Below are 24,348 nucleotides of genomic sequence, written 5' to 3'. Positions count from 1 at the left end.
TTATAATTTATATAAGTTAATTTTAATCAGATAAATTCTGTAGAAAGCAAAGATTAGGGGTAAATGAACGCTTTTTGAATTGGCTGGAAGTGACTATTGTGTGTTAGCAAGCCTCTTGCTTTTCCACTTAGGTAAATAACATTAGCTCACATTTCTTGAACACCTCAAATTTTCATCCTTGTCTTTAATTCCTCTTCATTGCTGAGCCATTCCCTGTATATTACTTCTTCCAACTTTACAACTCCCTGAAACTCTTCCTTTGTCTGACTCCACGAGAAGCATTACCTTCCTAAAGCCTGAAACCCTCACTTCCTCCCCCTCAACCTACTTTCCACATTTCCTCCCCAAGTCTTTCTATCTGGCCACCACTTTCTTCTCTTTTCAAAACCTACCTCCAACCAAGTAATTTCTTCAACTCTTTTAATTCTCTCTTTGGCTGAACACCATGGGACTTAGAGGTCAAGAATCATTGATGTCATATAAGGAGGCTATTTAGCCAAAAAAGTCCATATTAGCTTTCTGTAGAACAATATAGTTGGTTCTGTGCCCTTGCTGTAACCCAATCCACTTATAAGTTTATTTCCCTCAAAAGGCTTCCTAAGTTTAGATTTGTTGTAATTGCTAACATCTGGACAAAGGAACTGAGGGCATTATTGCTAAGTTTGCAGATGACACAAAGATAGTTGGATGGACAGGTAGTGTTGAGGAAATGGGGAAGGCTTCAGAAGGACTTGCATGGACTAGGAGATTTGGAGGAGAAGTGGCGGATAGAATACAATGTGGAAAAGTGTGAGGTATTGCAATTTGATATGAAGAGTACAGGCATGAAACATTTTCTAAATGGGGAAAGGCTTCACAAACTTGAGGCATCAAGGGAATTGGGGAGTCCTAGTTCAGGATTCTCTTAATGATAGCATGCAGGTTCAGTTGGCAATTAGGAAGGCAAATGCAATGTTAGTATTCATTTCAAGAGGGCCAGAACACATGAGCAGAGCTATACTGCTGATGCTGTAAGGTTCTGGTCTGACTGCAATTGGAATATTATGAGCTGTTTTGGGCCCTGTATATAAGGAAGGACGAGCTGGCATAGGAGGGGGTCCAGAGGAGGTCCACAAGAATGATCCTGGGCATGAAGAGTTTATCATATGATGAGAGGTTGTGGACTCTGGGTCTGTATATGATGGTGTTTAGAAGGATGATGAGGAATCTCATTGAAACTTTCAAAATACTGAGTGGCCTAGACAGACTTGACATGGAAAAGATGTTTTTCCTGGTAGGAGAGACTCTGACCCAAGGGAACAGTGTCAGTGTAAAGGAATGATTATTTAGAACTGAGATGAAGAGGAATTTCTTCAGCCCAAGGGTGGTGAATCTGTGGAACTTATTGCTGCAGAAGGCTGTGGATGCCAAGTCCTTGAATGTCTTTAGACAAAGATAGATAGGCTCTTGATTATTAGGGGATCAAAGATTACAAGGAGAAAGCAGGAGAATGGAGTTGAGAAAAATATCAGCCATGATTGAATGGAGGAGCAGACTCGATGGATCAAATGAACTATTTCTGTTCCCATATCTTATGGTCTTATGAGAGCAATGAAAGCGTGGAAGACTTATAACAGAAGCAGTTCAGTAAAAAGTGAATTACAGTTGACAGTAGATCAATCACCTCAAACATGAAACTCAAAATTTCCTCTCCACAGCTGCTACCTGCCTTGCTGAGTGTTTCCTATGTTTTGTGCAATATTTATTTCCTTAAAAATAAATAAAAGACATTGATGACTATTTTCTTTCCTATTTCACTTCTAGAATTCTACAGCACTTCAACACCAGCCCAGAAGAATATACTGTCATTTTTACATCAGGAAGTACAGCAGCTCTTAAACTTGTTGCAGAATGTTTTCAATGGACCCACATGGAGCCAGGAGGCACGAGTCAGTTTTGTTACCTGACTGACAATCATACATCCGTTGTTGGTATAAGAGGATTGTCTGCTTTAGCTGGTGCTCTAACTATTCCAGTCAACCACTCTGAAATTTATGAAGATAAACACAGTCTGAACAAGAACATTGCTCTGTGCAAGGAGGAAAATTGTCACACTCCGCATCTCTTCTGTTATCCTGCCCAAAGCAACTTTTCAGGGACAAAATACCCACTTACTTGGATAAGAGATATTAAATCAAGAAAGCTGTATCCATTTAGCAAAGTCTCAGGAAAATGGTATGTGTTGGTGGATGCAGCCTCGTTGGTGAGCACGTCGCCACTTGATCTCAGTGTACATCAAGCAGACTTCATCCCCATTTCATTTTATAAAATATTTGGATTTCCAACAGGTTTAGGAGCTCTGTTGGTGAATAATAAAAGTGGACATATGCTGAAAAAGAGATATTTTGGAGGAGGAACTGCAGACTTTTATTTGTCAGGGGAAGATTTCTATGTTCCTAAGCGGTCATTAAGTGACAGGTAAGGTGTTTCTCTTCCAGAATAAGTTTTCAGATATTATCTTTTACTTTGTGTGTTTGTCTATCGCTAGCTAAAATACATTCATATACTATAAAATATTCATTTTTTTCTACCAACCTGCTTTCGACTTTGATCTTGATTGAGTCACATGCAAGGGCAATATTGCAAAAGGATTTTTTTTTCATTCTCATACTTGTATTATGAGTAAAATATGTCTCCCAATTTTTCAGTCCCATAACGGATACTTTTGTATTAAACCAGGACAAATTCTGACTATTGCCAAATAGCATAAATCCAATTACTCAAAAAGTGCTGTTTACAGTATTTGTTTCAGTTAGGACTTGCTTTGTCTCTTGACATGTTGAGGTCATTGTCTGTTTCATGCATTAGATATGTGCCGGAAGTTTTTTTACTTTTAATACATCTTGTTATTTTAGAGTTTTAGGAATGTTTGTGTTCTGTTTGACGACCAATTAATTTGAATGTGTACTCTAAAGTACTTTCACTTGTATAGTTAGCCATGGCTCAGGAATATTCTCATCTGAGTCACGGTTCAAGTCTCACTTGAGGTCTTGAGCACAGCTATTGATTCTCCAGTAAAGTACTGAGGGAAGGCTATATTATCACAGGTGTTATCTTTTGGAATGAGCTGTTAAAGCAATATCCTATCTGCAATCTCAGGTTGATGTAATAGATCCATTGACATTATCTTGAAAAAGGACAAGGTGTTTCCTCAATGTCATGGCCAAAAGACCATAAGATTTTGGAGCTGAATTAGGCCATTCAGTCCATCGAGTCTGCTCCACCGTTTGATCATGACTGATAATTTTTCTAATATTTATCCCTGAATCAGCAACACTCCAGATTCTCTGGCCATGATCATGTTTCTGTTTGTGGGACCTTAAATTGAGCAAATTTGGGATACCTTGTGAAAGGTGCTATATAAATGCAAGGTTTTCTTTAAAATATTGCACGTGAATCACAAGGAGGCAATTTCATAAATGTGGGTTCCAGTGAAGAATCTCTCTATTGAGAACTGTCACGTCTGTGATGGGTGTAATGTGCTTTTAGTCAAGACCCACCACTCCACCAGTCACACTATTAGTCTAAGTTTGTTGATTCAGTTAGCAAAATGGCCAGTCTCACTCTTCCGTACGGCTACCCGGAAGAAAAGAAGCATTGACTGCCCTTCTTTAATGAACTCAAAATATCTAATAATTAGGAACAAAACCTATTCTTAAAGCAAGTAGCGATTAATGATTAACACCTAACCTGTGATATAGAAATAAAACTGCATCGCCTTAATCCCACACACACGCCTGCAACTCAAAAAGACAAGGCTCAGCAAAGATGATAGGTTTTATTTAAAAGAAAGGGGAAAAGAGGGAAACATTCTCACGGGCCACAGTCTGGAAACAAAAGGATAAAATGTAATAACTTATCATGTCTTTTGAAATTTCCTATTGCCACAACTGGGTTGTTGAAGTTTTAGGTTGATGATAAATAAAAACTGAAAGAACTGCAGATGCTGGAAATCAGAAACAAAACCAGAAATTGCTGGAAAAGCTCAGCAGGTCTGGCAGCATCTGTGGAGAGAAATCAAAGTTAACGTTTCAGGTCCAGTGACCCTTCCTCAGAACTGATGGTAGCTAGGAAAACGTTGGTTTTTATGCAGACAGTAAGGTGAGAGGAGACGGTAAGGAGTAAATGAAAGGTGGAAATAGACCCCAAACAGAGAAGGACAGTTGGACAAAGGAGAGGATAATGATCAGCCTTGGAGAATGTTTAGCTACTAATGGGAACTATTTGTGGCTAACAATGGGTTGTGTGTGATAGTAGACTATGGGATGACAAGGTCTAGTGTGTGGAGCTTGGGGTCAGGACAATGGGAGAAGGTGCTTCAGGCACTAAAAAAGTTGAACTCAACAATGAGTCCAGAAGGCTGTAGAGTTCCCAAGCGAAAAATGAGGTGCTGCCTCAAATGATAAATGTCAGTTCTGATTCTATTCAACTGGGACTTGTGTGGCTGACAATTGGTCAAGATCCACTATTCATGCTCCGCCAGGTAGGTAGAAATATTGGTATTTGGAAACTCTATTACATTTCCCAAGGACTTTGAAGAAACAGGAGCTTTTGGGGTATCCTCTCAACTCACTAACTTCTAGGTTTAAAAAAGAAGAATTCTAAGACCAGAGATGGTTGCTAGGCAGCCATTAGCATAAGACCTTAGTCTTGTCAAAACCAGTTTGTTTCTTCAGTAATTGTGGCAATAAATTTCTTATGCCTTGCTTTGTTTAGCTGCTTTTCCAAAGTCACTTGATTTCTAGCAAAACAGCAGGTAGCTTGCAGCATACATTAAACTTTTGACTTCTGTAATTAGCAGATCAGAGCCCATATACTGCTGAATACAATTCCAAGATATCACATGTCACTGCTCAATCCAGGCAAACATCCAAATAATTCCATCTCTTCCAGCTTCCTTCACAGTGTGCTTAAATACAAATATGTATTCTTAACAGAATGCATCAGACTGCCCATGATTTTCTCGTCATGTGCGACTGGAATCACCACCATCTGTCCCTGCCAGTACTATAGACCCTGCAGATGATTATTGCTTGTTAAATTCTTGTTGACAGCCCAACTCACCTTGTTAATATTCACCTTTCTGTCTAAGTAAACTTTCCAAAGCTAGATGTCAAGAAAAATCAACATGAAAACTGAATAAAAACTGAAAGAACTGCGGACGCTGTAAGTCAGAAACAAAAATAGAAATTGCTGGAAAAGCTCAGCAGATCTAGCAGCATGTGTGGAGAAAAATCAGAGTTAACGTTTCGGGTCAAGTGACCCTTCCTCAGAATAGGCCTGAGCAAGGGTCACTCGACCTAAAACGTTAACTCTGATTTCTCTCCACAGATGCTGCCAGAACTTCTGAGCTTTTGCAGCAATTTTTATTTTTGTGACATGGAAACTGAAGTGGGTATCAGCAAAACTTGCTCAGAAGGATTTCCATGGTATGTACTAAGCAGTAACACCTCAGGACATGCACTATGGGAACCACCACATGCATCCCACGTCCACAAGCATTGATGTCCAACATGTGCCAGCCTCTAAGAGCACTTCTAAACTTCAGTGCTGCATCTCGGGCTGTACCAGCGACTATCATTGTAATACTACAGCAAGGACACTGTGTGCTCAGCGACATGCACCCAGCTCATGCACTGGACCAGCATGCCTCTGATGGTTGGGAAGTTTTTAGAAGACAGCATAGGAGACCAAGAAATTGATAAGAAAGGGAAGAATAAAATATGAATGCAATCTAGCAAAAAAGATAAAAATAGACTCTGAAAACTTCTGTGGTATATAAAAAGAACCATTTGTCTAAGACGAATGTGGACCCTCAGAATCAGGAGAACATGTAATGTGTCTGTTTTCACTGAGGAAGATATAAGAAACCTCCCTGAATTGTAGGTCTGAGTGACTTGAGAGAACAAGGGTTTGAAGGAAATCTGTATCGGTAAACAGGTTGCACTAGAGAAATCAACAAGTCCAAAAGTTTTTCAGTCCCTGGGACCTGATAGTCTATAACTCAAAGTGTTGAGGAAGGTCCCTATAGAAATAGTCGACGAATTAGTAGTCATCTTCCCAAGTGCCATAGGTTCTAGAATGATTCCTACAGTTGGAAACATGCAGATGTCACCCCACTATTTATGAAAGGAGCAAAGGAAAACAACAGGGTTAACAGACCCGTTAACCTTACATCAGTTGCAGGGCAAAAGCTAAAACACCATAACATTCTCTCCACCACTTCCATTAAGTCTGTATACTGGGAAGTTTTGTGGACAGCCTTTCAGTCCTGCTGCTAATAAAGGGTCAATCAGTCTTTGTGTTTGCATGTTTGTGGTAGGGAGAATCACAATGTTGGGAATGTGACAAGTGAGCAAACACAGGGCTGCTGGTGGATGCCTCATTCAAAGGCAGTCAGTGCATGATTAAGGGGCCTGGCACCACAAAGGGGAGGAAACCTATTGTGGGCAAACTTGTAAAAGTCAACAAAGCCCAAATGAGCAATTAGTGACAACAAGGTGTAGAGCTGGATGAACACAGCAGGCCAAGGTGAAAACAAGTTAACGTTTCGGATCCGGTGACCCTTCCTCACCGGACCCAAAACGTTAACTCTGTTTTCTCTTCCACAGATGCTGCCAGACCTGCTGAGCTTCTCCAGCAACGTTGCGTTTGTTCCTGATTTACAGCAACCGCAGTTCTTTCGGTTTTTATTTAATATGGAAGAAAACGTGGGTGGAGAGGGTGATAAGTACATTTGCAGATGATGCAAAGATTGGCTAGGTGGTTGACAGTGAGGAAGGCTTAGATTACAAGAGAATATAGATTAATTGGTCAGAAGGGCAGATTGGTAGTAAATGGAATTTATCCCTGAAAAATGTGAGGTGATGAACTTTGAAAGAAGTAATAAGACAAAGCAGTAGTCAATGGATGGTGAGAAACTCAGAGGAATGGAGTGATCTTGGGATGCTTGTTCACAGATCCTTGAAGGTGACAGGATATGTTAATACGGTAATTAAGATGATGTACAGGACACTTACCTTTATCAGTCATGGCATATAGGAGCAGGGAAGTTATGCTGGAGCTGTAAAAACATTGGTTAGGCCACAGCTGGAGTGCTACAGTGTGTAGGTTTTGATTGCCACACAATCGGAAGGATGTGATTGCACCGGAGGGAATGCAGAGGAGATTCACCAGGCTGTTGCCTGTGATAGGGCATTTTAGCAATGAAGAGAGGCTGAATAAACTCAGGTTGTATTCTTTAGAGCAGAAAAGGTGGAGAAGGAACCTGATTGATGTTTAAAATATTGAGGGGGACATGCACAAGGTGGATAGAAAGCAGCTGTTCCTTTCTTTTTGAAGGGTCAGTAATAAAAGGGCCATAGTTTTAAAGGTGAAAGGCAGGAGCTTTAGAGGGGCTGTGAGGTAATTTTTTTCACCCAGAGGATGGTGGGTATCTGGAAGACACTGCCTAGAAAAGTAGTCAAGGCAGGAAACCTTCACTTTTAGGCTGTGGGCCAAGTGCTGGATAGTGGGTCTCGTGTAGATTTAGAATATTTTTGTTGATGTAGAATCGATGGACCGAAGGGCCTCTTCTGTACTCTATGGTTTATAGCTTTATGTTTTGTGTCAATTTTCTGCAGTAAATTGCAATCATAAGAACTGATCTGATAATTTATTCAGGATCCTGGCTGATTCATCTTTTCCTGTATGCACTGCCTCATGGTTTTGTTCTCTTGTTATTTACCAGTTTCATTTTATCCACAGGAACATTTTCTATTTTCTTGAAGTGTTGCATTAAGAGTGTTTGATGTGTCATGACTTTCAGAGACAACAGTAATAAGGCAACTTCCAAGGACACAAACCCTCATGCTGTCACTGATCGGGAGGGTAAACTGTGTGATTAATTAATTAATAACCATTAGCTATTAAGATGCCATTTAAATATTCAGTTGCCTGGATGACAAAAATGTCAGTTAATCATCAGTACAGCAAGGGCACAAATTCATTTTTTTCTCATTCTTGAACCAGCCAGTATTGACAAGAAAAAATAATCAAGTCACTGGACTAATTTCTTAAAGTTATTTACACCATCATTTTCCATGGTGCTAAATTGGCCAAACTGCTGGCTACATAAGATACAAAAAAATTAAAGCATTGAAGAAGTTGGGCTGAATTTTCTTTTGCAAACAACACTTGAAAATAATTTGGACACCACCGGTGTGGCAAAGGATGACAAAATCAGTTGGTTATGCCATCTTCTCTCCCATATCCCAGACAACTTCTTATTAACATTTCACCACGTTTTCTCCTTATCACTGTTGCCAATCCCAGAGATCAACGTGCAAAAGTGGCAACAGGTGCTGGAAAATGGTGCTTAAAGTTGATCATTAAATAAAGACTAACAGCAATTGAGTTTTATAAATAAGGATATAGAATTCAACAGTAAAGAGTTAAACAGACATTCATATTAAATATTGGTTACTCGTCAGTTGGAGTGCTGTGCACAATTTGAAGATTCACTTTGTAAAAAGTGTATTAAAACTGCAAAAAATACCCAACATTGACTAACAAATAATGTCAATGATGCAAGTTTGTAGTTAGGAATGATGTGAGATTCTAACATTGCTTCCTGTGGAGCAGAGGGCTAATTGAATTCTTAATGTAGCTTTTTCCATGTTGTTAAATGTTTCAATGCAGTGACAGGGAGAGGTTGTTTTGGCTGTCACAAAAATTCTCCTGCCCAGATGATTACCGACAGACTTATCTTTTTAAGAGCTCAGACTTGATTGAGGACTAAACATTTCCTATCTGGGGCTCTTTTATCTTTCACTATCAACTTTGAAGCGTGTAATGGCATCTTCTGGTCCTACGTCAGCAGACCACCTCAACATCACCAGAAGTCTCTTCTGCACTAGTGGGCTCCTTTTCAGTGTTGATGATGCTGGTGGTGTCCTGTATTAGTGTGAAACCTGTAGGAGCAAAGGTTGAGTAGGCAGGCAGGATTCAGGCATGTAGCAGTCTTTATCCTTATTTAAGCAATCACCGGTTTATGCAGGGAGAGAGGCAAAGATCTTCACCTCAATCTGGCCTCAATGTGAGAATGCAGTTGTTCCCTTAATCTTTGGCTCATAATCGGAAGAAACATGACACTCTGATTTTCACAGTGAGATACAACATTTTTATACATTTTATGTTACAATAATCACATAACAACATGGTCACTGGGTCCTTCCTCTTATTCTATACATCCAATCCCATGGACAGCCCTAGGTTCCCATGATCTCATGGTATTTAACAGACATTGTAATCTCCAGGCCCTGTGATCTTACTATGCATACAATTAATTTGCACTCCAAAGTCACTAGTTATATTCCTTCAGACATGTCCCAGACTTGCTTATCTCTAAGGCCTGCTTGGATTCTGTTGCCCCTTGTATTCCTTTGCTATCTCTATCAAATTCTGTTACACCTCTTATATTTTCCCACTGTCCTAACTCTATGTAAAGAATACTAAAGACAGGTGGTTCTAACTAACTGCTGTAAGATTTGTAATATTAATTCTATTATAAAGTTAGTTATATGTGAAGTTTTACAGCTACTTCTACTGTAAGCACTCTTTAGCTAATGAATTGGAAGCATTTTGTTTTGCACAGGACATACCAGGCATCCTTTTAGTGATAAAGAAAATGTTTCCTGAGACTAATTAGCTTTCACATCTATGTTTGTTGGATTTCCCGTAATGCTTCTATTATATTTTGGTTATATATGTGTATCCATAATTATGTTGAAATCTTTCTCTGTGATTATCTGAAGAATCTTTAACGAGAACCTATTTCTTAATATTATGAATAACTTCAAAGAAACAACTGATTACTACAAAATAATTTTAGCTATTGTTTTCACAACTGCATGATTAGTTAGGCTGACTATCTTATGGGCTGAGATTTACATCGCTTGTTCTAACTGATACTGTTTACCTAATGGGACAATATCCTTTTATTAATGAGGCTGGAATGAATCACTTGTCGTAGTTTAATGAACTTGTGTTCATCATTAGACATCCTCATGTCGAACTGTCTCTGATGGCTGTTCGTGCAGGATGGTTGTTTGGCCTTGGAGTAAACCCTGTTCAAAGGTACCATTGTGTTTCACATAAATGCTAGAGCAGGTATTTAATTCTGTTATAATTACTTATCTGCCATTTTGTGCCTAAATGCTGGAACAGGCTTTTTAATTCTGTTTATCCCTTGTTGGCCATTTTGTATCTTTCAAATATGGGCAGCCCTTACAAAACCAAAAATATCTGCATTTATCTTGTCATCTGAATTATACAGACTAGTCTTGAAATATTATTAGCTTCCAGATTGTAATATTTTTAAAAAAAATGTTCACACGATATGAACATTGCTGGCTACTGTCCATTCCAAATTGCTTTCGAAAACATGTTTGTGAGCTGCAGTGTAGGGAATTCCAGAATTTTGGCCCAACAACCACATGATTGCAGGTGTTCAGGAAGGTTGCTTGCCACCACTTTCTCAAGCAATTAAGGAAGGGCAATAAATGCAGACGTTGCTAATGGCATCCATGTCTCATTAATGAATCAATGGAGAGGGAGTGGCATGAAAGTCAGGTAAAGATATATCAAATTAAAAATATGTGACTAGTTTTTTAAATATCAAACCATTGCACAGAAGACTTGATCATTTTTCAGCTAGGTAATTATTGCCAATCAGTAACTAGGAATATTTTGTTGCATATTTTCAGTATTTTTTGTTCTTATTTAATTTTTTAGCATTCACGGTGTTTGCATAAATTGTACTTCGAGCAGACTGATTGAAACTAGTAGATCATAAAATAATTCAAATGAAGTCCTTGGTGGTTCTTAGTTTATCACTCATGAAAAGCCTACTACCCCCTCCACCGAATTCTGAACTAGCTTCAGGAGTTTCACCTGTACCTCTCTTGTTGGAAGTTACAAAGATATGTTGTGTTCCCCAGAGTATTGATGATTTAAATGTAATCTGATTAATGCATTTAAGATGATTATAGATTTTATTGAATAGATAAAAGTTTTTTTTCCAGAGTCAGTAAAGTCCAGAACAAGTTGGGTACAACATTTATATAAGTGCTAGATAGTTTTAGGGGTGATCAACATATTTCTTCATACAAATGGTTGTAGGAATTTGCCCAAAAAGCAGTTGTAGCTAGGTCCATTGAAAAGTTTAAAAATATAGCTGATGTCTTTTTTGTTAAGCAAAGCTCTTTCTAGGATATGAAACCAAGGTGGTAAATGGTTTTCACGTTTATTGATCTAACCGAATGTTGGAACAGGCATGAGGAGCTAAATAGCCTAGCCCGGTTTCTTCATTGCATATCTTTGCCACTCATTGTAAATAATGTCATCAGAGTTTAGACATGAACAATTGCATCGTATTAGATGTGGCCTTTGAATCTTTAATCAAAACCCTTGCATACAAGCTTCTCTATGTCTAACTAAAAGATGCAATCCAGCTGTTTAGAATTGTAAAGTAATTATTTTGCGCAAAAAGTTAGAAATTTCCTTTTCTATACATGATCTTTTAATATAGTGCTTTTACATGGCTGCAATTCTAAAATTTCTTTATGATCAACAAGAATGCTTGGGGGCTAGTCAATCAAAGCAGCCAAGAATGCAAAAATAGGTGACTTTTTAAAAAAAAAAGTTGATGTATTGTTGGCACAATACGTGGCCATTATGCAGTTGTTCTGTTGGAATACTTAAAGATTTTGCCCTAAAATTGTTTGCAAATTTTAAAGTATAAAGAACTGTATGAGTTCATTAAACATTGAGTGATTCAGAAAGATTGAAATTTTCTAGCTGTAAAAAAGACTAACTGCATCCCAATCTGGTGAAGAAAAAAGTAGTTTTGTTACTTATTATGCTGGAATAAAGTGAGTAGATTCCTTGTGTGATAAATTATTATTTTGTTCCAGGTTTGAAGATGGCACCATTTCTTTCCTCGATATAATAGCAGTAAATCATGGATTTGATGCACTGGATAAGTTTACAGGTCAGTTGCAAAGAATAATGTTAAGTCTAAGTATAATGTTAAATCTATTTAAGCTTTATAAAAATTCCGTGAAAATGGGTCATAATATTCCAAACCATTGCGAAGGTGAATTTTTCTATTGAGTAAACTAGTGACAGAGATTGCATGAGTGTTGAAATCCTAACAGTGCCATGTGTGAACCTATATCACATGGATTGCACAGTTCAGAAAGTGGCTTATGAACACCTTCTCAAGGGCAATTAGGGATGGACTTGCCAACAATGTACATATTCCACGAGTGAATAAAGTAAAGTCCTGTATTTATTTCTCAGTGCATCATTGAAAACAATGGGTGTCTGGAAGTAAGTGGCATATGACAGGTCTGAGCCAGGCATGGACAGTAATGAATACTGAGGAGTCTGTTAGTAAGTCTGAGGGCAGATCTTGACTTTGTGCAATACTGTAAAACAAGTGACAGTGAATGGGAAGCCTATTTCTCATTGTGCCTAAATTTTATTTTTATTAATAATTGATGGTTCTGTGGCTTTCTTCTCTGTTGTGATCGTCTACACCTGTAAGCAAGAGGGCTGTTTATTATTGTGCTTGACTGATGTGCCTGATATGCAAATATATTCACTCACCTTGTTCACTTCAGTGAGGCCATGGAAATGTTTTCAGTTCGTTACTGTATCCTTCGGACAAGGCTGCAAGGGGAACTTTGTCGAACGCCTTAGTGAAGTCCATGTAGATCCATGTCCGCTCCTCTGCCCTCGTCAACCCTCTTTGTTACTACTTCAGAAAACTCAATCAAGTTTGTGAGACACAATTTCCCACGCATGAAGCCATGTTGACTATCCCTGATCAATCCTTGCCTTTCTAAATACATGTAAATCCTGTCCCTCAGGATTCACTCTAACAACTTGCCCACCACCGATGTCAGGCTCACCGGTCTATAGTTCCCTGGCTTTTCCTCACCACCTTTCTTAACTAGTGGCAACACGTTAGCCAACCTCCTGTCTTCCGGCACCTCGTCTGTGGCTATCAATGATACAAATATTTCAGCAATAGGCCCAGCAATCACTTCCCTCGCTTCCCACAGAGTTCCAGGATACACCTGATCAGGTCCCAGGGATTTATCCACCTTTATGCCTTTTAAAGACACCCAGCACCTCCTTCTCTGTAATATGGACATTTTCCAAGATGGCACTATTTATTTCCCCAAGTTCTCTATCTTCTATATCCTTCTCCACAGTAAACACTGATGCAAAATACTCGTTTAGTATCTCCCCCATCTCCTGCTGTTCCGCACATAGGTGGCCTTGCTGATCTTTAAGGGGCCCTATTCTTTCCCTAGTTACTCTTTTGTCCTTAATGTATTTGTTAGAATCCCTTTGGATTCTCCTTAACCCAATTTGCCAAAGCTAACTCATGTCCCATTTTTGCCCTCCTGATTTCCCTCTTAATATATTCCTACTGCTTTCATACTCTTCTAGGGAATCACTCGATTTCTGCTGTCTATACCTGACATGTGCTTCCTTCTTTTTCTTGACCAAAACCTTAATTTCTCTAGTCATCCAGCATTCCCTACACCTACCAGCCTTGCCCTTCACCCTAACTGGAATATACTGTTTCTGGACTCCTGTTATCTCATTTTTGAAGCCTTCCCATTTTCCAGCTGTTAGCTCATTACCAGAATCTATGGAATTTTGGAAAACTGCAACCAGTGCATCTCCTGCCTCAGCAGTCACTTCTTTTAAAGTCTAGGTTACAAGCAACCTGGCAAACTTTACCTGCAAACATCCGCCCCCAATCATTTGAAAGTTCTTGTCTAATGCTGAAAAAAATTGGCCTTCCTCCAATTTAGAAATTTAACTTTTAGATCTGGTCTATCCTTTGCCATGACTATTTTCAAACTAATATAATCATATTTTCATATAGCTTGATTTTATGTTATTATTTATACTTATTTAATAACAAAACCTATATCAATAAGACTAGTGGTAGGAAGAAGATTAATCAGAATTTAGAACTAGCAAATAGTGACAAAAGAAGTGAGAATAGAGTGAGTGAGAGCTATCCAGAAATATAAAAACAGATAGTAAGAGGTCTACAACTATTTAAAAAGCAAAATAATAACTAAAGGGAGTTTTGGCCCTTTAGGGAGTGAGTCTGAGGTTTTTTTTAAATTCACTGTGGGACGTATGTATTGCTCACTGGCCAGCATTTATTACCATTCCTCGTCGCCCTTAAGAAGGTGGTGTTGCGTTGCCTTCTTGAACCACTGAAGTCCACATGCTGTAGGTTTACCCACACTGTCCTTCGGGAGGAATTCCAGGATTTGACCCAGTGACAGTGAAGGAACGGAGGTATATTTCCAAGTCAAGATGGTGGGTGGCTTGGAGGGGAAATTGCAGGTGGTGGTGTATCCAGGCATCTGCTGCCCTTGTCCTTCTAGAAGGAAGCGATTGTGAGTTTGGAAGGTGCTATGTAAGAAACCTTGGAGTGCAGCATGTAGGTGGGACATGCTGCTGTGACTGATTGTCAGTGGAAGGAGAGGATGCTTGAGGATACGGTGCCAATCAAGTGAGTTACTTTGTCCTGGATGGTGTCAAACTTCTTGATTGTTGTTGGAGCAGCACTCATCCAGGAATTGGGGAGCATTCCAGCACACCCTGACTTGTGCCCTGTAGATGGGGAACTGGCTTTAGGGAGTTAGGACATGAGTTACTTGCTGAAGTATTCCCAGCTTCTGACCTGCTCTGTAGCTACAGGATTTATATGGCGAGTCCAGTTGAGTTTCTTGTCAATGGTAACCCCAAAGGTGTTGATTGCGGGGCATTCAGTGATTGAAACACCATTGAATGTAAAGGGACTGTGGTTAGATTATCTGTTATTGGAGATGGTCATTGCTGGTCATTGCCTGGCATTTGTGTGACATGAATGTTACTTGCCATTTGTCAACCCAAACCCGGATATTGTCCAGATGTTTTTGCATTTGTACATGGACTGCTTCAGTATCTGAGGAATCACAAATGGTGTTGAAAATTATGCAATAATTGGCAATCATCCCCACTTTTGACCTTATGATGGAGGGAAGGCCATTGATGAAGCAGCATTAATAATGGGAAATATGGCAATAGTGGAAGCATTAAAAAGATATTCTGTGTCAGTCCTCACTGTAGATGGACATAGCTAGCATCCCAAAAATACTTAGCATTCAAGAGATAAAATACAAGAGATAAATTAATATAAGTACTATTACCAGGGAAAAGGGACTGAGAAACATGTATAACTGAAGGCTTACAAATTTCCAGGACCTGATGACTTGCAACCTAGACTTTAAAAGAAGTGACTGCTGAGGCAGGAGATGCACTGATTGCAGTTTTCCAAAATTCCATAGATTCTGATAATGACCCAACAGAATGGAAAATAGCAAATGTTGTTCAAGAAATGAGGGCGATAAATAGAGGAAACTATGGGCCGATTAACTCAAAATCTGTTAAAAGAAATATGGTAGAAATTATTATTAAGGAGGTTATAACCAGGCACTTTGAAAATCTTAAAGTAATTGGGCAGAGTCACCTTGGTTTTATGAAAAGGAAATCATACTTGTCTAGTTTATTAAGAGATCGTTTCAGAAACAGAACGTGTAATGGGGAAGTGGTAGGTATGGTGTACTTGGATCTCTGAAAGTCTTTGATAAGGTACCACATCAAAGTTTACTGTACAAAATAGGAACTCCCAGGGTAGGGGTGACCAATTAGCATGGATAGAGGATTACTTGTTTAAGAGGAGGCAGAAAGTAGAAATAAATGGGCCATTTTCAGGTTGGCAAGCAGTCACTAATACAGTATGACAAACAGCAGTGTTGGGGCCTCAAACTTTTACAAACATTACCAATGATTGGATGACGAGGCCGAATGTAGGATTATATAATTTACCAATGACATAAAGCTAGAGAAGAGAGTAAGTTGTGAAGAGGACATTAAGGATTTGCAAAGGGTCACAAATAGATAAAGAGAGTGGGCAAAGATTTGGCAGATGGTTTGTAAGGCAGGAAATTGTAAATTTGCCCACTTTGGCAAGAAGAATATAAAAGCAATATATTATTTAAATGAAGAGATGTTACAGAACACTGTAGTACAGAAGTATCTGGGTATCCTGGTACATGAATCACAAAAAGCTTGAATTCAGAAACAGCAAGAGATTAGGAAGGCAAAATGAATGTGTTTGCTTATTGCAAGGGAATAGAGTATAAAAGTAGGAAGTTTTGTGATATTCTCTGAGACCACATCTGGTATATGTGCTGTTTTAGTTTCCTCATTTCAGAAAGGTATCATTGCATTCAAAGCAATTCAGAGACGTTTCAGTCAAGTAATTCCAATGATGAAGGGTTTATTTTGTGGGGAAAGATTCAGCAAGTTGGGCCAGTATTCATGAGATTTTAGAAGAATGAGAAGTGCTCTTATTGGAACATGCAACATCCTGAGGGATCTTGACAGGTTTGATGCTGAGAGGATGTTCTCCATTGTGGGCGAGAACAAAACTAGGAAACACAGTTTAAAAATTAGGGATCTTCCATTTAAGACTTAGATGAGGAGTTCTTTTTCACAATGGCTCATTAATCTGTGGAATTCTATTCCCCAGAGAGGAATGGAGGCTGGTCATGATTATTTTTAGGAATGAGTTAGATAGTTTCATGATTGATGAGGAAGTCAAAGGGTACTGGGGATAGATATCAAAGTAGAGTTGAGGCCACAATCAGATCAGCCATGATATTATTGAAAGGTGCAGTAGGCTCAAGGGGCCACATCATCTATTGTTCTTAATTCATATCTATGTTCATTTATTTATGTATGTATGTATGTAATTTATTCGCAGTACAGGTTGAGGTGCTGGGAAATAATGCTGCCAAGCAATTAATGGCAGGATGTGAAATGACATTAGACCATTTAATGGAGAAAGTTTCATTATAAAAGTGGAAATTATAGTGAAAACATTGGTACAAAAAATTGACAGAAAGAAATGTGATACCAGCAAGTAAGGACTTCATACATATATAAATTGCTCACAAATGTAGGAATTTCCATATACTGTAGGAAGTCATTAAATCTTCATTAAATCCATTAAAGAGGTGTAATGCAGAAAATTTGATTTCAAATATGTTCTGAATCTGAAACAGATTAATAAGATCACGGCCATCAGCAGTAATCTGTCATGATTTTATTTTTCAACCATCAACTCAAAATTATTTTGTGCTATGTTATGTGCGATGATTATTTTGTTTGCATTTTTGTGTTGTTGAGCTGACACTTGGTGAACATTGTAACATTCAGAGGACAGGCAGTTCCATGGGGTTATCACACTTGAGTTCCACGAATGAATGCTGTATTTGACTAATCCAAAATATTTAGTTTTGCTCACAACAAGGATGGGGCTTGTTGCAATGTTTTCAAAGTTCAGCGGTCACTGAGGAGCAGTTCCTGATTATAGTTAGAGACAGACAGATACAGTGGCAAACTGTATGCAGAAAAGAACTGTTTAGCCAGACAGCTGAAAAGTTAGTACACTGAGACTATAGTTGGGGACTTTGTGAGAAGTCAAAAACAATTGGATAATTCTGTGCTGTTAGAACTCAGAGAAATTCTAGAATGTTAGTAAACAGCTAAGTGTTAGAGTCAGGTCTCCAGAAAAGTCCTGAGAGCAGAGTGGGCTTAGAAGAAGCCTTGCGCCGCTAATAGTTTAATGCAGAAGAGTGGGGATTGAATGCTGTAATTGAGGCATATTAGATCTCAGGAAAAAGTTCTGGGGCAGTACTAGCTTGTTGAAGAAAGTTATCTGAACAGCTGGAGTTGGGCCTATCGGTAAGTGCTGAAGTACAGTTTCCTAGACTCCAGGGTAGCATAGTTAGAGCCAGAGGTCTACAGCATGGAAACAGGCCCTTTGGCCCAACTTGCCCATGCCACCCAGTTTTCACAACTTAACCTTGTCCCATTTGCCGGTATTTGAACTATATCCCTGCATAGCTATCCCATCCATGTACCATGTATGTTTCATAAATGACAAAATAGTAATTGTTTCCACCACTATCTCTGACAGCCCGTTCCAGACACGCACCACCCTCTAAGTGAAAAAGTTGCCCCTCTGGACCTTTTTGGATCTCTCCCCTCTCATCTTAAATGTATGTCCTCTCATTTTAGACTCCCCTACCATGGGGAAAGTTGTTGGCTATCTATCTTATCTATGTCTGTCATGATTTTATAGACCTCTATAAGATTACCCCTCAGTGTCCTAGGCTCCAGGGAAAAAAAGTCCTAGCCTATCCAACCCATCCTTATAACTCAAACTTAACAGTCCAGGTAGCATTCTAGTAAATCTTTTTTGCACTGTTTCTGGTTTAATATGCTTACTACAGTAAGGCGCAGTACTCCGAATATGGCCTCACCACCATCTTGTACAGCTGCAACAAGACATCCCAACTCTTTTACTCAATGCTCTGAAATATGAAATCAAGCATGCCGAAAGCCTTCTTCACCATCCTGTCTACCTGTGACTCCATTTTAATGGAACTATGAACCTGTACCCTGGATCTCTTTGTTGTATAACACTCCCCAGGGTCCTGTTATTGACTACGTACATCCTACCCTGGTTTCCCTTACCAAAATGCTACACCTTGCATTTATCTAAATTAAACTCCATTCACCATCCCTCAGCCCTTTGGCCTAGTTGATCAAGATCTTGCTGCATTCGCAGATAATCTTCTTCACTGCACTTTATACAACCAATCTTGGTGTCATTCTCAAACTTACTAATCATACATCCTAAACTCTCATCCAAATCATTTCTGTAAATCATGAATAACAATGGACCAAGCACCGATCCCAGCGCTGGTCACAAGCCTCCAGTCTGAAAAACAACCCTCTACCACCACCCTCTGTCTTCTACTGTCAAGCCAATTTTGTATCCAGTTGGCTGCCTCTCCCTGGATCCTGTGAGATTTAACCTTACTCAACAACCTACCATGTGGTATCTTGTCAGTGGCCTTGCTAAAGTCCATGTTGACAATGTCTACCACACTGCCCTCACCTACTTTCTTGGTCACCTCTTCAAAGAACTCAAATTCATTAGACATGATTTCCCAGGCACAAAGCCATGCTGACTATCCCAAATAAGTCCATGCCCCTCCAAATGCCTGTAGATCCTATCTCTTAGAATCCCTGTCACAACTTAGCCACCACGGATGTTAGGCTCACTGGTCTGTAGGAATCAGGCAATTCCTGAAAGAATGGTGGAACAACAGAATGTGAGCAGTTGAGGCAGTCCCCGATGGAGCTGCTTTTGAGGGGCTTTCAGGACTATGTCAATGGAGGTGAAGAGTCATAGCCTCTTGTGAAATTTTAATGAGACTTGGTGACCCATAGTGATACTAATGGCTGGGTGTGAATTGTTGAGAATGTATGGGATCAATCATGATCACATTTGCTGTTTGATGTGTTCAGTGCAGCGTCTGACCATAGTTGTCTGTTACATTTGTTCATTTTATTTTATGTTTGCGATATTAGACTACAAGTCTTTCTATTTTTTCACAGTCTGAACCTTTTCTGTTCAAAGGTCTATGCATGTCTTTTTTAAGTTTATTTGTAATAATTATTATTTTTGGATTAAAGAATCTTAACTGATTCAATTCTAATGATAAAACGTATACTATCGTCTAACACACATGTAAACGGCCATATCATCACCCTGATTAAATTTAAATTTGTTGTGACCGTTGGAGGAGTGAGACTAGAATGGAGTTGATGTACCCCTCCAACCTCGGTCCACGCTGTGAATTCTGTAGTCGGAAGTGAATGGAATGTGAGAAAGTAATTGCACTTTATCTAGTAAAAAATCATTATTTTGGGAGTGGATATTTCAGGGCCACTTTTGGGAGTTGTGTGTGCATTCCTTGCATCTTACAATAATTCTTTTTTTCCTTCCTGTTTTTCCCCTTCCACCTTCCTCTCTGAAGATTTGGAATTTTTGTTTCAGTATGCATTCATCTTTATGAATGAGCCAAGAAACCTTTAGTTATGCAATGGCAATACCACTGGACTAATAATCCAGAGACCCAAGCTAATATTCCAGGGGCGTGAATTCAAATCACATCACTGCAGCTGGAGGAATTTAAATGTAATCAATAACTCTGAAATTAAATGCTAATCTCAGTAGTGAAACAATGAAATTGCAGAATTGTAAAACCCAACTTGCTCACATCTGTCCCTTAGGTCAGGAACTCTGCCATCCTTGCCCAGTCTGGTCTTCATGGGAGTCCACACCCAAAGCATTCTGGTTGACTCTTAAGTATCATCTGAAATAATTAAGCATGCATCTCAGTTGTATTAAGTTACTACAAAAGGCATCAAACTGACAAAGTCACACTAGTAGATGTTGCCAAACTCTCCTCACTACCATCTGGGGACTTGAGCCAAAAATTGGAGAGTTGTCTCACAGACAGGTCAAGCAACAGCATGACACAACCTTACTCACCAACTCAGACCTTATAGAAAATATCCCAGACTTTTCCATCTCCATCCCTGGGTATGTCCTGTCCCATTGACAAGACAAACCTAAAAGGGTGACACAGTGGTATAGCTTTGGAAGGAAGAGGCTCCTGGAGTGTTCAACTTAAATTCAGATACAGTGCAGACTCACACCATTAGGTCAAGCAAGTTCAGAGAAACTTTCTTCTGATTGCCATCTATGATCCTCACGTCAGTTGATTATCCTGTGTTCCTCCATGTTGCACACAATGTATATAAAATGCAGAGGATAGCAAGGGCACAGAATGCACTCTGGGTTAGGGATTTCAATCCCCATCACCAAGTATGATTCATAGCAGCACCATTTGATTGAGCTGATTGGACCTTGAGGAAATAACTGCTAGACTGGCCAGGTGGCTGGTAATGCAAGAAGACACACAGGGAAAAAAAAAATCGCACCTGACATTGCTGTCACCAATCTAGTTGTCACAGATTTATCTGACCCTGACTGATTGATAGAAATGACTACCATACAGTCTTTGTAGAGACAAAGCCCCATCTTCCCACTGAGAATCCCACCATCATGTTGTGTGGGATTACCACTGCGTTAAATGAGATATATTAAGAACGCATCTAACAGATCGAAACTGGGCATCCATGAGGCACAGTGAACCATCTGCAGCAAGAGAATTGTATTTAACCACAATCTGTAAATTCATGGCCCTGCTAATCCCTCACTCTACCATTATCATCAAACCAGAAGGCTAATCATAGAATCCCTACAGGGTGGAAAGAGGCCATTTGTCTGCACTGACCCTCCAAAGAGCATCCCTCCGAGACCCAACACCCCACCTTATCCCTGTAACCCCACATGTGCCATGGATAACCACCTAGCCAACACATCCCTGGACACTCTACATTTACCATGGCCAATCCATCTAACCTGCATGTCTTTGGACTGTGTGAGGAAACTGGAACACCTGTGGAAACCCATGCAGACAACGGGGAGAACATGTAAGCTCCATACAGTCACCCAAGGCTGGAATCGAACTCTGGTCCCTAGTGCTGTGAGGCAGCAGTGCTAACCACTGAACCACCATGCCTCCCTTGGTTTAATCTTGGTTCAAAGAGAAGTGAAAGAGAACAAGCTAAGAGCAACACCAGGCATACCTAAAAATGAGGTGCATACCTGAAGTAGTAACACCACAGGAGCATACACATGCTGAACAGCAGAAACGGCATGCAGTAGAACGAGGCAATTCCACGATCAATGGGTCAGATCAAATATCTAAGTCCAGTCATGAAATTAGACAAACGTTTGGTTAGATAACTGGTGGAGAGCTCTAAACAAACATTATCATCTTCATTGATGTGCATCCAGTATGTTAGATCGAAGGAGAAGTCAAATATGCCAAGTGTATGATCCATATGAGCCTTCCCCCAAGAACTCCAGCATCACAGATGTCAATCTTCAACCAGTTCAATTCACATCACATAATAGCAAGGAATGGCTGAAAGCGCTGCATACAGTGAAGGCCATCAAGCCTGACAAGAAAGCGGCTGTAGTACTGTAGACTTAGTATCCAAAACTAGCTCTGCCCACAGCTAAGTGATTCCAATGTAACTACAACAGTTTTTCAAGTATGTCCTATTCATAAAAACAGGACAAATCTTGACTGGCCAATTACTGCCCCAGCAGTCTATGCTTAATCATCAGCAAAATGATGGGAGTTGGTATTGACATTGCAGTCAAATGACAATAACTTATCAACAACTTGGTCAGCAATATTCAGCTTGGGTTCTGCCAGCCCACTCAGCTTCTGACCTCATTATACACTTGATCCAAATAGACAAAAGCTCTGAATTCCACACGTGGGTGAGGTGACTTCCCTTGGTGTCAAGGCAGCATTTCAACAAGGGTGGCATCAGGAGCTCCAGCAAAAGTGAAGTTTATGGTAATCACAAGAAAATGTCTTCTGTGTTTGAAATCATATCTGACACAAAGAGAAATGGTTGTGGATGTTGAAGTCAGCCATCTTAGTTCAAGAACATCACTGTAGGAATTCCTTAAAATAGTGTCCAAGATCTAATCATCTTTAACTGCTTTATCAGATATCCTCATCATAAGGTCAGAAATGGGAATATTGGCTGATGATCACACAGTGCTCAGGAGGTTGTTATGAAGCAGTCCATGTCCATCTGCAGCAATACCTGGATGGCACTGATGTGCGAGGCAATGCTCATCTCCAACAAGATAGAATCTAACCTGTATCCTGATGTTCAACAAAATTTCAATATCTTGGGGGTTACCACTGAACTGGACCAACATATAAGTAATGTAGCCAAAAGAGCATGTCAGGAGCTGGGAAAACTATGATGAGTAAACCATCTGTTAATGCCCCATCTACAAGGTGGAAGTCAGGAGTGTGATGGAATACTTGCCACTTGTCTGGGTGAATACAGCTCCAACAACACTCAAAGATCAACAACATCAGAACAAAGCAGAGATAGTGGGAACTGCCGACGCTGGAGAATCTGAGATAACAAGGTGTAGAGCTGGATGAACACAGCAGGCCAAGCATCATCAGAGGAGCAGGAAAGCTGATGTTTCGGGTCTGGACCCTTCTTCAGAAGTGGGGGAGGGGAAGGGGATTCTGAAATAAATAGAGAGGGAGGGGGAGGCGTATGGAAGATGGATAAAGGAGCAGATAGGTGGAGAAGTTCAGACAGGTCAAAGAGGTGGGGATGGAGCCAGTAAAGGTGAGTGTAGGTGGGGAGTTAGGGTGGGGATAGGTCAGTCCAGGGAGGATGGACAGGTCAAGGAGGCGGGATGAGGCTGGTAGGTAGGAGATGAGGGTGGGGCTTGAGGTGGAAGGAGTGGACGGACAGGTTAGGGAGGCGGGGACGAGCTGGACTGGCTTGGGATGCGGTAGGGGGAGGGGAGATTTTGAAGCTTGTGAAGTCCACATTGATACCATTGGGCTGCAGGGTTTCCAAGCAAAATATGAGGTGCTGTTCCTGTAACCTTCGGGTGGCATCGTTGTGGCAGTGGAGGCAGCCCAGGATGGACATGCCGTCCAAGGAGTGGGAGGGGGAGTTGAAATGGTTCACGACTGGGAGGTGCAGTCGTTTGTCGTGAACCAAGTGTAGGTGTTCCACAAAGCAGTCCCCAAGCCTCCGCTTGGTTTCCCCGATGTAGAGGAGGCCACAGCGGGAACAGCAGATGCAGTATACCACATTAGCAGATGTACAGGTGAACATCTGCTTGATGTGGAAGGTCTTCTTGGGGCCTGGGATGGGGGTGAGGGGGGAGGGGTTGGGGCAGGTGTAGCACTTCCTGCGGTTGCAGGGAAAAGTGCCGGGGGGTGGTGGGGAGTGTGGAGCGGACAAGGGAGTCACGGAGAGAGTGGTCCCTCTGGAAGGCAGATAAGGGTGGGGAGGGAAAAATGTCTTTGGTAGTGGGGTCAGTTTGCAGATGGCGGAAGTGCCGGAGGATGATGCATTGGATCCGGAGGTTGGTGGGGTGGTACGTAAGGACGAGGGGGATTCTGTTTTGGTTGTTATTGCGGGGAGTGGATGTGAGGGATGAGTTGCGGGAAATGTGAGAGACACGATCGAGGGCGTTTTTGACCACTGTGGAGGGGAAGTTACCCCGAAAACAGAATCCCCCTCGTCCTCACATACCACCTTCCCCTCCCCCATTTCTGAAGAAGGGTCTAGACCCGAAACATCAGCTTTCCTGCTCCTCTGATGCTGCTTGGCCTGCTGTGTTCATCC

The 24,348-nt window shown here is 40.4% G+C and overlaps 1 protein-coding gene across 1 annotated transcript in view; it reads left to right on the top strand.

The window, feature by feature from the left end:
• The window catches only part of mocos (molybdenum cofactor sulfurase), a 113,578-nt gene that overhangs the window by 5,031 nt on the left and 84,199 nt on the right, over window positions 1-24,348 (top strand). The window contains exons 3-4 of the mRNA XM_048608195.1: window positions 1,804-2,457; window positions 11,994-12,070. Coding sequence (XP_048464152.1) covers window positions 1,804-2,457; window positions 11,994-12,070 — 731 coding nt within the window. The remainder of the gene's footprint in view (window positions 1-1,803; window positions 2,458-11,993; window positions 12,071-24,348) is intronic.

Source organism: Rhincodon typus, chromosome 2 (assembly GCF_021869965.1).
Source record: "Rhincodon typus isolate 14 chromosome 2, sRhiTyp1.1, whole genome shotgun sequence".
In the NCBI taxonomy this organism is placed as follows: domain Eukaryota; kingdom Metazoa; phylum Chordata; class Chondrichthyes; order Orectolobiformes; family Rhincodontidae; genus Rhincodon; species Rhincodon typus.
Note: the sequence above shows the minus strand (reverse complement) of the source record. Positions and strands in the feature narration are given on the sequence as shown.